Source organism: Macaca thibetana, chromosome 13 (genome assembly GCF_024542745.1).
Source record: "Macaca thibetana thibetana isolate TM-01 chromosome 13, ASM2454274v1, whole genome shotgun sequence".
NCBI classification, from domain to species: domain Eukaryota; kingdom Metazoa; phylum Chordata; class Mammalia; order Primates; family Cercopithecidae; genus Macaca; species Macaca thibetana.
In genome coordinates, this window is record NC_065590.1 from 2,598,646 (window position 1) to 2,615,842 (window position 17,197).

General features: G+C 48.9%; 2 protein-coding genes across 2 annotated transcripts in view; both read right to left on the minus strand.

Annotated features, from left to right (window-relative positions):
- LOC126934347 (cytochrome c oxidase assembly factor 5) overlaps positions 1 to 17,197 on the minus strand; it is a 521,053-nt gene that overhangs the window by 243,323 nt on the left and 260,533 nt on the right. The gene's annotated exons all lie outside the window — the stretch shown is intronic.
- CRACDL (CRACD like) overlaps positions 1 to 17,197 on the minus strand; it is a 146,996-nt gene that overhangs the window by 20,974 nt on the left and 108,825 nt on the right. Inside the window, exons 6-7 of the mRNA XM_050755044.1 lie at positions 13,613 to 13,807; positions 8,289 to 10,164 (exon numbers count right to left, since the gene is read on the minus strand). Of these exons, the coding sequence (XP_050611001.1) occupies positions 8,289 to 10,164; positions 13,613 to 13,807 (2,071 nt within the window). The remainder of the gene's footprint in view (positions 1 to 8,288; positions 10,165 to 13,612; positions 13,808 to 17,197) is intronic.

Sequence of the window (17,197 nt, forward strand, 5' to 3'; positions counted from 1 at the left end):
CATATCATATACAAAATTAACTCAAAAGGGGTAATGGACTTAAATGTAAAATAAAAACCATAAAACTTTTAGAGAAAAATATGAGGAAATACAGTATCTCTGAATTTAGTATAGTATACAAAGAGTCTATAGTTTTCTGTATTGTCTTTAATTCCAGTATTGCGATCACGCTGGCCTCATAAAATGGGTTGGGAAGTGTTTCCCCTTAGTTTTGCATGAGATTTTGTATAATTGGTGTTACTTCATCTTTAAATGCTTGGTAGAAATCACCAGGGAAACCATGTGAAAATGGAGTTATCTGGAAGGTTTTTACCTACAGATTTGATCACTTTAACAGATACAGGACCATTCATGCTACTTTTTAAGCTTGATAGTTTGTATCTTTCAAGGAATTGGCCCTTTTCTTCTCATTTGTAAAATTCATGTGCGTAGAACTGTTCATAGTATTCCCTTATTATCATTTTAACGTCTATGGGGTCAGTAGTGGCACTCCATAATGTTTGTAATTTGTGTCTTTTTTCCCTCCGTTTTTAAATCAACTTTATTGGCTATTTTGAAGAACCATCTTTTGGTTTCATTAATTTTTTTCTATTATTTTTATATTTTCATTTGTTTGCTCTTATGTTTATTATTTCTTTCCTTCTTGCTTTGGGTTTAGTTTGCTTTTCTTTTTCTAGTTCCTTAAAGTGGAAACTTAAATTACTGCTTTGAAACATTTTTTCTTTCTAATATAATTTAATGTTGACTTTCCCTAAGTACTACTTTATCTGCATTCCACAAATTTTGATATGTTGTATTTTCATTTTAATTCAGTGTTCTAATTTCCTTTGAGACATCCTCTTTGACCCATGGATTATATAATGGTGTAGGGTTTAATTTCAAATATTTGATGATGTTTTTCATATTTCTTTCCAGATATTTTTCAGATGTTATCAAATTCTTATTTAATTAAGGGCACAGAACAAGCTTTGAATAATTTCATTTCTTTTAAATTTAATACAGGCTGTTTAGTGACAATATGGTATATCTTCATGAATGTCCCATGTGCACCTGAAAAGAACATGTATTCTGCTGTGGCTGGTGGGCTGTTCTATAAATATCAATTAGGTCAAGTTGGTTGATGATGATGTTCAACTAACTTGACCTAATTGAAATATCCTTCCTGATTTTCTACTTGCTACTTTTCTTGACTACTGACAGAGGAGTGCTAAAGTCTCTACATCTTACTAGGGATTTATCTATTTTTCCTTTCAGTACTACCAAGTTTTTGCTTCATGTATTTTGAAGCTCTGTTGTTAGGGACACACACATTTAGCACTGTTACGCATTCTTGATTGACCAATATTGCTGAAATTATCATTACATAATGTTTCATTTTATCACTAATAATTGTCCTTTTTCTGAAGTCTTCTTTGTGTGATATTAATATATAGCCACTCCAGCTTTTCCAATTCTAAAATTTCTATCTTTATAGCTTCTATTTTTTTACAGAGAATTTCTGTCTTTCCATTAATTCCAAGAGTACTCATTTTTACTTCTTAGAATGTGGCATAATAGTTGCTTTAAAGTCTTTGTCTAATAATTCCAACATTTGAATCCTTTCAGGGTTGGCATTTGTTGATTGCCTTTTTCCTTGAGAATTTTTTAGGCTTTCCTGGTTCTCTGTATGTTGGATAATTTTGGTTCATATCCTAGATATTTTGAATATTCTGCTGAGACTTGGTCCTGTTAAAATTCTCAAAAGGTTTTGCTGTGCTCATTCTAGTCAGTTTTATGCATGTGCAGCTCAGGGATGAGCCCAGAACTTCATACACAGATTTAAAGGATATCTAACTCAGATGTCTCCTTTCTGTAATCTCCACTCCTCAAGGTTCTATGGCTAGAAAGCCAAGGTTTAGCCTCTCTGCACCGTAGCACCTTCTTGTGACTGGGACCACCTCAGGACAGAGTGGCAAGGGAAAGGAGCCTGCAGGACCCCCAACCACCATACCTGTCGCTGCTGTCTGTGCTAACACGGGCGTATAGCTTCATTACTGGGTTTCTCCGGGCGTAGTATCTAAAGAGTCAAAAGAGCTCTGACCCATAGGAGCTGCCGTGGGGAGAGGCAGGTGCTCACCTGGAGTGCTCTAGGCTGGTGCTTACTTGGAGCAGGGCTGGAAGGGCTAAAGGGCCGTTGCCCTGCAGAGGGTATTGCTATCATCTTCGGCAGGGGTGAGGGGTGGGCCACTTCACTGATGAGCCAAGATTAGGACTGAAAGAATCAAGAGTTGTGCCTCACTAGGGACATCACTGCCACTGCCACCAGGGCAAGCAGTTTTCAGCTTGTGGTTGGCATTTGCCTGGCATAGGGATGAGAGAACAGAAAGAACTCCATCCTGCAGGGATGCTGCCGCTAAGAGGGATTTGCTGCTTCGTTGCTGGTGTTCACTTGGAGTAGGGCCAAGGCTGTCCAGCAAGCTCTGTCCCATAGGGGCTGGTGGTGGGGGTGTGCAGTGGGATCTAGGCTGGGAAAGTCTCAGGAACTCTGGCCTGCAGGAGTTGTTGATGCCACCAGTGACAGAGGTGCTCCTTCACTACTCACACTTGCCATGGAGTCATCACTTGGGTCCTGATCTATCTCCTCAGGCTACCAGCTCCTCTTATCTACCTTTCAGAGTCCTCTGATACTCACTTTATGCATTCTGCATAGGGTTTGATGTTGCATCAGTGGGAGAGAGGGGGTGGTTTAAGTGTTTATTCCATCTTGGTCAGAACAGCAAGTCCCTTTTCATGTCATTTTTAAAGCCGTAGGATTACAAGGTGATTTTCCTATCATTTTTAGGCCTCTCAGGGTTGTTCATATCAAGATATTTGTAATAACGCTGAGGTTTCTGGCTTGAGCATCTGGGTAGATGGAGTACTGAGAAGGAAAGAGAACCGTGCTGGAGGTGGTATTGATAAATGGAATTATGAATGCTGAAGTGTCAAGTCAGGGCTGCTCATCAGATGGGTAGGTGGCTGGTTGCTGTGGCCCAAGAAGTCAAGGGAAGCAAGAACTCTAGGAAATGAGTGGGATTCTGTGATGAGTCTTGCACGAGGGAAAATGAGGAGAGGTCGCTTTGTACTGGGTGGCATGCAAGGATAAGACACAGATGGCTGAGGAGCAGAGGAAAGGCAGGGAAACAGAGGTTACAGTGTTGATGACACTTGCTCAGAAGGGACTGTGAAGGGAAGGGCAAGACTAAAAAAAATGCCAATGTAAGCAAAGCTGGTTTTCTTTAAGAATTCAAAACATATGTGGGTATATATCCAAAAGAACTGAAATCAGAATCTCGGAGATATTAACACTCCCTGTTCACTGAGGCACTATTCACAACAGCCAAGATGTGGAAACAGCCTAAACGTGTTTGGACAAACAAATGGATAAAGCAACTGTGGTGTATACCTACAATGGAATATTATCCAGCCTTAGAAAGGAAGGAAATTCTGTACTTGCAGCAACAGGAATGAACCTTGAAGACGTTATGCTAAGTGAAATCAGCCAGTCACAGAAGGACAAGTATTACACGATCACATTTCTATGTGAAATCTAAAATAGTCAAATTCATACAATTGAAGAGTGGAAAGGTGGTCATTAGGAGCTGGGAGGGGGAGAGGGAGATTGGGGGCTGTTCATTAATGTTTATAAAGTTTCAGTTATGTCAAGAAAAATACGTTCTAGAGATCTGCTCTACAACATTGTACCTATAGACAACAATACTGCATTGTACATTTTAAAATTTGTTAAGAGGGTCGATCTCATGTTAGGTGTTCATATCACAATAAAATGAAATTTTGAAAATTCAAGAGATAGGAATATATTTTTAGCAGGATGCCAACAAAACCCTTGACAGCTTGTATTCTAACCCAAATGAATTTGAATATATCTGAACTGTGTCATTTAAAAAGGGTGACAGTCTCTTCCAGTTCATTTCCTTCAGAAAATGGCTGTGACATCCAAAGACAAGGTGGGCCAGAAAATGGCTGTCTACACTCCCCCGGCATCCAGCTACCACCTGCCTTCTCCACGCAATAAACTCCGCGCGTCAGTCCCCTGTGCTCTTCCCATCTTTTGGGGCCAAGAAAGAGCTTGCATGGCAGGAGGACATTGAATATTTGTTGAAAACAAGAATGCATGAATGAGTGAGTACTGGAGTCTAGAAAAAGAGGGTCAGAGACTGCAGTGTGTTACTCTGTCACCAGCCCTGTCTGGAGGAATCCAGCTCAGATTAGCCAACGCCGGTTATCAAATGAGGTCCCCAGGTGAGAAGGGTGGTTTCTCACGCTACCTTCCAAAACACCAACCTGTGACCATGACTTTGTAAAAAAAATAAATCTCATACCCAGAAACAAGACAGACTAGAAGGAGAGTCGACCTAGGAGTGATTTTTTTTCTACATACTTTCTGTGTTTTCCAATTTTTCCACACAATATTCTCTAACTCCTTTGTTCTCATTCTAATCCTGTGTGCAGAAGCTGCTTTATGACCTGTAATTTAGACTCTGGGATGGATTGAACCAACAGGAGGATGGAAAATGTTCTGCACAAATGAACACGGCTGATAACCCTGGGCCATTTACTTCCTAGGACAGATCAGCAAATTATGAACCAGGCCTATAAACAGGGCTCCTCTGCCTCGAGGAGCACAGACATGTACTAAGACTGCAGTAACCACTCCAGCACAGCCCCCGTGAGGCTCAGCCCCTTCGGTAAGCCAGGTTCCTGTTTACCACAACCAACCACCACTGCATCCTTCCCTACTCCTTCTGCTGAAGTGTTCCTCCATTCCTTCAAAGAAGGAAAACAAGGTGTGGAAGAGGAGAAGGAGGAATAAACCAGGTGCTGGGGACCAAGCAGCTTGAGTGCCCAAAGCTGAGTCATCTGGAACACGTCAATCATCCAACTTTACTATACATGCCCTGGAGGGAGGACGGGGGAGGTGGCAGACTATTCGGGAGCTCTGGGCAAGGTATTTGCTACCACAACAGCAAATATTAGGTCTTTCTGGAAGCAGAGCGGTATTGTTATTAAAACTTTCATTACCTGTATGTTTTATATGAACTGAATTGCTTCTAGCTAACATAATTTGGGAGCAATGAGAATGATAATAGTAGAAGTGATAATAATCAATGAAAGCACAAACAGATTTGGTATCTGGGGAAGGTGTGGGGGCAGCTTCACTACTGGGGTCTGACAGTGCAGACCCTGAGATTCTGCTCTGGTCAGCATGAGATAGTCCCTCAAGGTCCAGGTAGGATCAGGCAGCAGGCCCAGCCTGTCCTGGTACCTGTCCTTCCAGTACCACTGCCCCTGCCCCCAGAGTTGCTTCCCTATAGAATGCAGGTAATTCCTTCCCTCCTTTCTGTGTGGTAAAATGAATATCATTACTCATGCCCATAAAGTAACCTAGATTCTTCTTTTGCTTTGGAATTCATCTAACTCTGTCATTTCTATGGCTTTAGTGAATGTGATTAAACTTAAATGGACGAGACAATTCTCTTCTACTACATAAGAAAAGCTGTTAATAAACAAATACTCTATTACATTTTATAAATCAAAGAAAAATACACAAGGTCTTTACAGACCATCCCAGGCATTTTATAGTGAAGAAAACCTGGCTTAGGTTGAGGAACTCACATATAAATAATGGGCAAAGCATTGCCCTCTGAAGCTTCTTTCCCAGATTTGACTATGAGCTTGATATTCTGTTTTTAAGTTCCATTCATTTAGCAAGCCCTTGAGAGACATTTTCAATTCTGGGCCATGAAGGTCAGGGTTTCATGTGCACAGAGAGCGACTCCTTCCTCCCTTGCTACTTCAATGGCTTTTTTAATCACTCTACAATAGCTTCAATAACCTCAATGGAAATCTGCAGAGTGGAACGTCAGCTACGGCTTGAACTTCCTCCAAATTCCCGCACTGATTATCCTACTGCAGTGGCAGCAGCAACTCAAAATCACGGCTGTGCCAAGGGGCCTTCAGATTGGGAAGGCCACATGTGTGGGCTCTTTGGAACTGTGAATCCTTGTGTGTCACCTTAGCAATTTAAAGTACTGTAAAAGAGCCAGAAAAGATTAGACTATTTTGGAACTGTTTTCACATTGTTTTGTATGAGCTAATTTTCTTCCTGTGTATGCATCTTCCTCTTAGGGTACAGGATTCCCTCAGAGAGCCACCAGGTTCTATTTCCCTTCTGTCCTACAATACAGTGCTTGAGTAGCCTGAAACATTCTTTTTTTTTTTTTTTTTTTTTTGAGATGGAGTCTCTCTCTGTCACCCAGGCTGGAGTGCAGTGGCATGATCTCGGCTCACTGCAACCTCCACCTCCAGGGTTTAAGTGATTGTCCTGCCTCAGCCTCCTGAGTAGCTGGGATTAGAGGTGCACGCCACCACGCCTGGCTAATTTTTGTATTTTTAGTAGAAATGGGGTTTCACCATGTTGGCCAGGCTGGTCTCAAGCTCCTGACCTTGTGATCCGCCTGCCTCAGCCTCCCAAAATGCTGGGATTACAAGTGTGAGCCACCATGCCAGGCCAAAACATTTTTAAAAAACAAAATTCGCCATGGAAAACTTCTCTCTAGGGCCCTCATCACATGCACACACAACTTATTTGTGTAGTGTCGTTTTCTGGCTCACAGATTTCCATTAATTTAAAAAAAACCAGCAGGCCAGGCGCGGTAGCTCACGTCTGTAATCCCAGCACTTTGGGAGGCTGAGGCGGGTGGATCACTTGAGGTCAGGAGTTTGAAACCAGCCTGGCCAACATAGTGAAACCTCGTCTCTACCAAAACTGTAAAAAAAAATTAGCCAGGTGCAGTGATGGGCGCCTGTAATCCCAGCTACTCGGGAAGCTGAGGCAGGAGAATCACTTGAACCTGGGAGGTGGAGGTTGCAGTGAGCCAAGATTGTACCACTACATTCCAGCCTGGGCAACAGAGTGAGACAGAGTCTCAAAACAAACAACAAACAAACAAAAAAACCCAGCAATGAAAGATTCTTTAGCTCTGCTGCAAACGCACATTTTCAACAGATTTCTCATTTCCTCACTTCCATAAGAAGTGACAAACGTCAAAGACAGAGAAAGGTCATCTACTTTGCTCATTTCAAAAGACAGCTGCCTTCAAAGATTCCTACGTTCTGCCTCAATCTTAACACAATCTCCCTTTCACGACAGCAAGTAAATGCTGACCCTCTTGAGAGAGACTTACATTTTATACAGACTTGTGATTCCAATACATGGAATACGTTCCATGTGCAGCTGGGCCACGCGAACCTGATTATGAACAGCAGGAGGAAATTCTTTCTTAGAGGAAAAGGTCAGAAGGACCCTGATAGAGGAGTATGTTTCATTTATAGCCAAGAAATAGCTTAGGCCCTGAAAGAACCTGCATCAAAATGAGTACGCATGTCCTGGGATTTGGACCTTGCTGAGTTTCTCAGGTGAAAAGTGGGAGAAGAATTTGACAGATTCGCTGAGAGTCCTATCAAAATCAGTTTTTACATTTCTCTTTATCTCTACACACTGAATTCCCAGTACTTATACAAAATCCTGGTATTTATTTTCCCTTTTCTACTCTTTATTCCTTATTTTCTCTCTCTTTTTAAAAGAGACAGGGTCTCACTCTGTCACCCAGGCTGGAGTGCATGGCACCATCAGAGCTCACTGCAGCCTTGAACTCCTGGGCTCAAGCAATCCTATTTCAGCCTCCCAAGTAGCTGGGACTACAGGCGTGCACCACCACGCTTGGTTAGTTTTAAATTTTTTTGTAGAACAAGGTCTCGCTATGTTGCCCAGGCTGGTGTTGAACTCCTGGGCTTATCCGCAGGCCTTGGCCTCCCAAAGTGCTGGAATTACAGGCATGAACTACCGAGGTCGGCCTATTCCTTACTCTAGATTAGGGCTGTCCAATCTTTTGGCTTCCCTGAGCCACACTGGAAGAAGAATTGTCTTGGGCCACACATAAAATACACCAACACAAAAGGCCACTGATGAGCTTTAAAAAAAAATTCGCATAAAGTCTCAATGTTTTAAGAAAGTTTACCAATTCCTGTTGGGCCACATTCAAAGCCACCCCGGGCCCAGGCAGCGAGTTGGACAAGCTTGCTGTAGATCAGACATGATGTTAGTGGGAATTCTGACTCCTTCCAACTCCCCTGCAACAACGTTTGTACCAGGAGCATTACACAGTTAGCGAGTGTCCAGCAAGATGTGCCAGCGGATGTGGATCTCCCCAGGCCCTGCCCTTCCCGCACCCTCGACGCGCTCTTACCAGCTCCCCTGCGCAGCGACCTTTTCTCCGCCGTCCTGGGCTCCTTCCTGGGGTCGCGTTCTCCCGGGCCGGTGTCGGGGGGCGCGGCCTGGTGCGGCAGCGTGAAGCTCTGCAGAAGCGGCTTCCGGGGCAGGGGCGGCTTGGAGCTGAGCGGCTCGGGGGGCCGGGCCTTCCCCTTTCCTTGGTCGCTGGGGGCCCTGGCGCCTCGAAGGGCGGGGGCCGTCCCGAGGGGACACTTCTCCTCCTTCGGGAGCACGGTCAGCGACCTTTCTAACCGGACTTCCGCACTGTACCTCTTCACACCCTTCGTCTCCTGGGAGGTGCCATCCCTGTATTTGAGCGAGACGGAGGTGGACCGGAGCTTGACGGGGAAGGGGTTTCTGTCCTCACTCGGGGCCGGCTCCTGGGCGGCTGGGCAGGGCTCTCTCGTGCCGGGCGTGGCGGCCGCCTCCTGTGGGCTCCTGCGCGGCCCGGCCGGACTGGCCGCCCTGTCCCCCGAGTCCTGAGGGCCGCACTCCGCCGGCTTCCGAGGGCCGGGTTTCGCGTGCTGGGGCTCGGGGAGACCCTGGAGGTCGTCAAGGGCCGCCTCGCTCCTCCAGGCCGGGCTGCTCCTCGCGAGAGGAAGGCGGCAGCTGGCGCGTTCCAGCGGGCGGGAGGCGCCCGGGCGAGGCCGCGCTCGGCACGAGGACACCGAGAACTTCTTCGCGCCTCGCAGCTCGGCGCCGCCCCTCTCCGCCTTCCGCTCTGGAGCCGCCCTTTCGGCGCCCGCCGGTGGCGCCTCGGCCCGCTCGGCCTTGGGGCGCTCCGGGGCGGCGGCCTCTGCGTCGGGGGAACCGGGGCCGTGCTCCCCCGGGGGAGACTCCGCGGCTGCAAGCGTCGGGGACGCGGCGGGGCCCTCGCTGGCGGCCGCGGGCCGGTGCTTCAGGCAGCTCTTGGGCGCCGGCGGGCTCGGGGCGGGCGCCGCGGAGGGCTCGGTCTCCGCTCCTCTCTCGGGCTTGGTCTCCGCCCCTCTCTCGGGTTCGGTCCCCGCTCCTCTCTCGGGCTCGGTCCCCGCCCCTCTCTCGGGCTCGGTCTCCGCTCCTCTCTCGGGCTCGGTCTCCGCCCCTCTCTCGGGTTCGGTCCCCGCTCCTCTCTCGGGCTCGGTCCCCGCCCCTCTCTCGGGCTCGGTCTCCGCCCCTCTCTCGGGTTCGGTCCCCGCTCCTCTCTCGGGCTCGGTCTCTGCTCCTCTCTCGGGCTCGGGCGCCGGCCCTGGGGGCCCCTTCTCCTCGTCCGGGAGCACGGGCGGCGTCGGCTCCGCTTCCTTCGGGACACTGCGGTCTGGCCCGTCGGGAGCAGAGGACGCCTCCGAGGTGGCGGTGGGGTCAGTCTCGGGGGGCGTCGTGTCCCCCTCAGGGAGGGCGGTGGGAAGCGGGCTCGCGACGTCTTCGGGAGCACAGACCACCTCCTCCGCCGTGTCCGCGGCCGGGGCACACGGGCCTGCAGGGGGCGCCTCCCCCTCCTGTTTTCCGCCGTCGGGACCGGGATGCGGGGGGCCCTCCGGCGGGGACGGGGGCTCCACGCGGAGTATGGGGGCCGACTCGGGCTCGGCGAGCTCCGGGGTGGCCGGGCGGCCTGAGGGGTCGTCCCCGGGGGCGCCCTCCTCCTCCAAGCTGGCCCTGAGCGCCGAGCAGTGCTGCAGGCGGGCGCGTCTGGCACGGACCCCTCCGAGTGGCGGCAAGGGCGCCGGTGGCCCAGGCTCAGGGCCTCTGTCTGGTGCCACGTCCTGCTGCCCAGAGCTGGGGCTCTCTTCTGGGCTGACTTCCAGCAGTGGCTTCTCCTCGTTTTCCTCCTCCTCTGGGGTGCACGTCAGGTCGCTCAGGGATTCAGACTGAGCGCGCTGAGAGAAAGAAAGATAAAAAGCATTGTCACTATAGCAAATTCCAGGAAGCCTGTCAGCTCCCCACTTTCTTCAAGGCTTGTAATGGCTTAGTGATAGCAGTGATAGAAGCACTCTAAAGTTGGCACTTAAGCAGGCATGTACCCACGGGTGTCTTTTCTCAGTTTGTATCCTCCTGGTCTACTTGGGCTCACAGGTGTATCGGGACAATGGCAGATATGCCTCCCAAGTAAAAGTCTACAGCTCCTCTGACAGAGCCTCAAAACCAGTGGACTAGAGAGTAACGCCAAGGGAAGGAGACCAACAGCAGCCAGCGTCTGCCATGCTCTGTGCTCCACACTTGTTATTTCATTTAATCCTGCATCCCAGTGAGGAAGGGATGATGAGTCACTTTTTGCACTTGAGAGCCAGGAGCTCAGAGAGGCCAATACCTTGTTCAAGCCTGGCCGAGCAGGTGGCGGAGCTGAACAGCTGGGGCTCTATGGCCCTGTGTTCATCCCAGCCAGTCTCCCATGTCAACACTTTAGGAGTGCACCCTCATAGTAAAGTCAGACTGGTTTTCCTAAAAGATGGCTCGTATCATGCCAATAGCTAACCACAGCTATATAGGATAAAACCAAAATTTTCAGCTAAATTTACAGTCCTAGATTCTCTGGTCTTAAGTTGTTTCTTCCACTCCCTACTCAGGTCAAACCAAGCCCTCAACACTGCGCCAGACACTTGGTCTGAGTGACTGTCGCCTCCCCACTCTCCCCCACCCCCCTGCCCCCAACCTCCAAGATATACTACCAGGACCCCCAAGGACTGCTTCAAACTCTCCCACTCTTTGCAGCTTAAGATTCCCCCCTTCTCTAACCTCCTGAAGCCCTACTGGCTTGGCAAACGTATGCTGCCTTGTGATATTCTTCTGAAAGATCTCTAGAATTCAGATTCCAGTCCAACTTCCTCCTTTTGTCACAGAGTCAGTTCCTGCTCTCCCGGGAAGGAAAGGAGCTCCAGGTAACCAAGAACCATTCAAAAGTAACATGTGGAAATGACCAAAAGGTTGATTGTGTAGAGACTGATCTTTTTAGAAAGTTCGTGATATTAGACACCAAGAGTCACCCAGGCTATTGCTCTCTCCTTCCCTTTGTCTAAAGCAGGAAATGTGACACTCAGGGTATGTTTGCAATAGGTTTTTCTTCTTGCTGTTTGTTATTATTTTAACATTTTTCATGGCATCTGCTTGCTAATAGAATACAGGATGCCTGGGATGTCTGTGACAATACCTAAGCAAACTCGCACCAAAATACACGATCCTATTCTTCTGGATTTAAGAAGAGGAAGAGGCACAAAGAAAGCTACAGAAGAACTTTCAAAAGTTGCAGGTCCTTTACTTTGCCATGTTGATGACCTTCTGCTACTACAGGAAACTGCTGATGTTGAAACCTCTTTAGGATGGAGGTCACCTTTTAAAACTATCAGTCACGGAGCCCACACAAGGCAGCAGAGGGGGTGGCATGCCTGTTCTTTCCCGTCCTGGGAGCATTTAGGGAGCATCTGAAAGCACCTTCATCCCTGAGAGGGGCCAGGCCACAAGGAAGATCCTTATGGTTGGGAAGAGGGACCTCATGACCAAAGGGCAAAGGGTGCTATGGACACTGAAGGACAGAGGCCCCCAGCATCACAGGTTCCACAACAGTGGATGGAGGAAGATATGGACACCTCTGAGAACTTAAAGATACCCATGCCTGCTCTTACCAAGTAGGGAAGGGGAAAAGAGGGAAAGACCATGGATGTGACAGAGTTGAAATCAAGGAAAGGCTGTGTTTACCTGTTTGCGCAGACTGGCTACATCAGGTTTTCTGTTATTCTACAAAGTGGGATTCAAGAACTAAGTCAAGTTCAAATGTAAACAAAGAAGGATACAGCCCTGCCCAGATGGGAGCAAGAAGGGAGGCTGCGTTTCCACCTGGAATAGACACTGGGCTTCGCTCTGTCACCAAGTCCTGGCCAGGTTGTGGCTGTCTATAAATGCCCTGGCCAGAGCAAAAGACATCCCCATGGGAGTCATAAATCACAGACTTGACCAGAAGGGAGCAGGCCCTGGCCCTGTGGTCTCATTCAGCACGAGGACAGGCAGGTCTTCAGTGACTGGACCTTGTCACGCCAACACAGCACACAGCCTCTAACTGTACATGCACTGGACACACACACCTATGGCACAAGTATCCTGGTCCCTAGCTGGCACATCAGCCTGAAGGTAACTCACCTTGCTTCTTTCTCCAGCATTAGTCCCCTCAAAAGTCCTCTCTGCTGGCATGAGTTTAAAGAGCACCTTCCATATGCCCAAAGGAAAACTCGTTCTCTTCAGGGAGTTGCTGAACTCCTGAGTGGCCCTAGCCCAACTGTCTCCAGCTGAGGCACCCAGCTTGCCCTGGGTACTTCACCAACACACCCCAATCATGTCGCCAGGGAAGGACACAGGATGTTAGCCTATGAGCATCTCTTTATCAGCACTGTCATTCTCCGTGACCAGGCTGGCCCCCACTCCAGGGGGGAGGCGTTACAGTGCCCGTCAGGTAGGGGAGAGGGAACAACCCTGTGTGAACCTCGAACCTGCCAGTAAATGAAGCCCAAGTGTTCCATGAACCAGTTTCTCAGCTTCTAGGACTAGGAGGTAACGACACCCCAAGGCAGCACACCCGGAGAGGGGTCTGTTTTCTCCCCATGCTACTGAGTAGGCCCTCGTCCAAGGCAGGTGTCCACGCTAGTGTTTCGGCTTCTTTCATTCACTCATTTGTTAATTCACTCATTCATTTGTTCCATCGTTCGTCCAACAACTGTTGTCATTCAACAACTCTGTGACCCAAAATGTTCTAAGGGCTGAAAGTGCAGCCGGGACAGGGTCTCAAAGAAGACTGGCAGTAAGAGCACATCCATTTACAAAGGTCACTCTGGCATGAGGCGAGTGCTCTGAAGGAAGTGAACGGGCAGGGTGAGTTTCTCTGGGGGACTCTCAGGCCCCAAGGCTGGGACACAGCAGCACCAAGGCCTGAGGCTAGAGGCAGCTCGGGAGCTCAAGAGGCAGAAAGGTGGCCAGAGTGCTGAGTGAGAAAAGTAAGAAGCCTGAGGGGTAGGCAGGACCTGATGTACCAGGCCTGGAGTGTGGACTTTACTCTGAGTGCACGGGGAAGGCAACCAGCATTCAGTAGGGAGTGTGTGAGGAATGACGGACAGACGGATGGATGGATGAATGAATGGAGCGATTCTGCAAGGGAGAGACAGATCTGGTTTATGTTTAAAATGGTGAGCAACTTCATCTTCTGCAGCATGGCTCCATCAACTGTGGGAGTGCTCGGAGGGGCACGAGACCCTGTGGGAGTGAGTGAGGTAGGTTGTGCGGGTTTGCGGGGGGTGTGTTAAGCCTGCCTGGCCTGCCTCTGTGTGGAGAAGGAAACCCAATTACCGATGAAAGCCGCCTCATCTTACTCGACCGCTGGTTGCGGGGCTTGACCTGGAGCTTGTGCTTAGCTGCAGAGTTGTCCAAGCAGGAGGAGGATTCTGGAGGGTAACTGAAGTCGGCCACTGGTGCCAGGCTGCTGTCTGAGGTCCGGGCAGAGACAGTGCTGTCGCTTACGTGGTCTGGAGACACGACAGAGACCTTCATGGGACGAGAACAGACACACAGAGCATGAAACTCACCATGTAAAATAAGGACGACCAAAGCAACAATGCCCTTTTCTGCCCAGGCTCAGTCTTCTCACACTGTCTCTGGCTTGATGTGTGTGGAAATTCTTTCTTTCTTTATTTTTTTTTCAAGATGGAGTCTTGCTCTGTCACCCAGGCTGGAGTGCAGTGACATGATCTCAGCTCACTGCAACCTCCGCCGCCTGAGTTCAAGCAATTTTCCTGCTGAGTAGCTGGGATTACAGGCACCCGCCACCACACCCAGCTAATTTTTGAGTTTTTCATAGAGACGGAGTCTCACTATGTTGGCCAGGCTGGTCTCAAACTCCTGACCTGGTGATCCGCCCGCCTCGGCCTCCCAAAGTGCTGTGATTACAGGCATGAGTCACCACGTCCGGCCAGTACTTTCAATTTGATTCTCAACAAGGAGGGGTCTAGGATCCTCCTGGAGAAAGGTAAATGGCTGGGAGTTTAAAGTACAGGGCCAGCTCCTGGAAACCTGCCACTCCTTCCCAAGACCATGCAGAGAACCTGTGTCTCAGGCTCCCGTGTCACTCTTCTGTGGCAGCTGGCACAGGCACTTCAGACAAGAGCTTTCTCTGTCAAAACACACCAGCCCGATTTGTCCAAGGGCACAGTCACCTGGTCCTGTCTCTGGAAGCTGAGAGGAAGGTTCAGAGGTGTGATTTTAGAAGCAGGGGCGCAGAAAGTGCCAAGCCCACCACCCAGCATTCCATCACTGGAACCCTGTTGGTTCAACCTAGAAGATCTCTGTGTGCTCATGTGTCCTTTTGAAGAAATCTGGCTGGAAACTGCCATCTTTTAAGTTACAGGTATTTTACTCATTTATACTTCAGCACGGAAGACCTGATAGCAAATAGCAAACATGTCACCTGGGACAAAGGGATGCTGACAGCCATGTGGAAGAATGAGGGCAATACCCACAGATCCCTGCCCCCCGAACTTGGCCAGCTCCACCACTGAGTGAGGTCGAAGTTTGCTCCCCTGTGGACACGAGTTGGCATACAACTTGGAGCGCCTGTGAGCACATGCAGCCCAGACGAGGGGCGAGGTGCACAGGGAGACTCTGGGAGGTGGCAGGCTTTTCATATAACTCTGTGATCTTCAAACAAGCTTTGTATTCAAGCACAGTGTGCAATATTAGTGTCAAGTTTCCATTTAACTTTAGAATTTTATTCACACAACGATTCAGTAAGCCCTCATGAAAACAGTGAATGAAGCAGTGAGACAACACACCAGTGCCGTCCCCAGTGGCAAACTCCTAGGGCCATGGGCACATCTGCTGTTTCTTTTCCATAACCCTGGGACCCCCACACAGAGCAGGTGCCCAGCAGCCTTTGCTAACCCGGACAGGGAACCATAAGGATGATCATACTGGAGAGAGGGGCTCCGATACAGGAGGAACAACCTCTCCCTGTTCACGTGAAGCTCTCTCCTATTAATAAAAGTGTAAGTTTATCTGTGTAAACGAGGAGGAGATAATTACTAAAACGGGGGAGAAGAGGCTAAAAGTGGTCATAATCTACTTGAATTCTCTTTTAGCTACTCAGGTACTTACGGGAATAAGGCAAGAAAAATTATGTTAAAAATAAGTCACAAGTCTCCTGATCACAACTACATCTGTGCCTGTGGCTCTGGCTCTCACTGTGGTCACTGACAACTCAGGAAGTCACCTTAGATTGGGAAATCGATACCTTTCCCAGAGAGCCTTCCTTAAAGGTCACCAACAGGATGTGTACATTTAAAAATAATCGTACAGCGTCTGTAATATTCACCCTTGTCTAGAGGAACAATGTATAAACATTTGGTTAAAAAGAAAATCTCACTGCCTAGGACTCATGAGAATAGACGAGAGGAGCCGCTTTGCAAGTGCAGTGAGAATGATCACGGTGCCTGTGACAATAATACCCCGGATGGTTCCTCTTTACAGAATAAAGCCCAATACCCTGAAGGCTCTGAAGGATGCGGAGCAGGCTCTCCTCCCTGTGGGCCACCTTGTGTCTGTCCTGCGTGGGCAGATGTCTTGGGTTCAGGCCCACTCTGGCCCCTGGGTTAGGGGACCTTGGCATGGAGCTTAACTTCCCTGACCTGTGTCCCAGGTACAAGCTCTCCCTGACTAAAGAACTCAACTCCTCTGGCTTCAGAACTCTCACTTCTGTTTCCACGGTTGCTCTGAGAGATCTTGGGGTCCGGAAAGACCCCAAGGAGAATCGTGCCTGTTGTTGATCAGTGATGTAACTACGTGAGGTGGGCTGGCGCCCGTGCGGAGGAGGTGAGGGCTGGGAAGCTGGCTTCATGAGTGGGCTGGCAGCATCCAGAACATCGACCTCTGCATGGCTTGCTTCCAGTCACCCAGTGTTTCCTGAAATCTGTGCTTCTGGATGATTCTGAAAGCAGAGGGTTTAAAAGTCTAGCATGTGGCTCTTTGTTGCAGGGAAGGCAGCCCAAAGGACCCAGAGGAAACAGCCTGGGGTCAGAAGCTTTTCATGGGCGGCCCTGAGTGACAGGTGCTTTAGGATGTGTGTCCTCAAAAAGAGGGGCTCAGCCACTGAGGAGTGGGCCAGGGGCAGTGCATGCAGGAAGGGCCACTGGACAGGAAGCAGGGGGGCCTGGCTGTTCCAGGGGTGAAAAGAAGCTGCTGGTCCTGCTGGGAAGGAGAGGTACTGATCTACCCAATCTCATCTTGTCCCCCCAAAACCCTCTGAGCCAAAACCCTCTGAGGACAGAGATTCTAAGAGGCGATAAGCCTGCCTGAGGCCTCCCTCTGGAGCTGTGGGGCACGTATTTGTTCATTTGACACCAGGTCTGTGTTCCCTCCTCATCTTCCCTTCCCGCATCACCAGGAGTAAGATGACTCAGTCGCCTTGCCGGTTTATCACACTCTACCTGGCATGTCCTGCTTCATAGCAGGACACCTAGAATAGGACCAGTGAGACACCATGTTATCTTAAAAACCACCAGGTAAAACTTTCATCAGTTGTTATCACACTCGGTAATAAAATTTGAAAAAATTATTCCATATATTTCCTGAAAACCTTATTCTATCAGGAAATGTCACCTTGGTTATAACATCAAATACTTGCTACTAAAGACTCTTTTTTCCATAATAATCTTAAATTTTTCTGTCTGTGTGGGCCTGTGTGTAAGCATGTGGGCCTGTGTAAGGTGTAAACAGCCTGCAGCCCATCGTTTTGGGGCTTTAGGCACCGTTATATCAAACACCACATATTCTACAAGCCCATTTTAAAGGGTCTGTTGTTTTTCCCTCTCAATCAACCAATTATGCGTAAAAACTTTCAGGCCTCTAAATGCAATCATTGTGTCTTCAAAACGAGGAAGACAC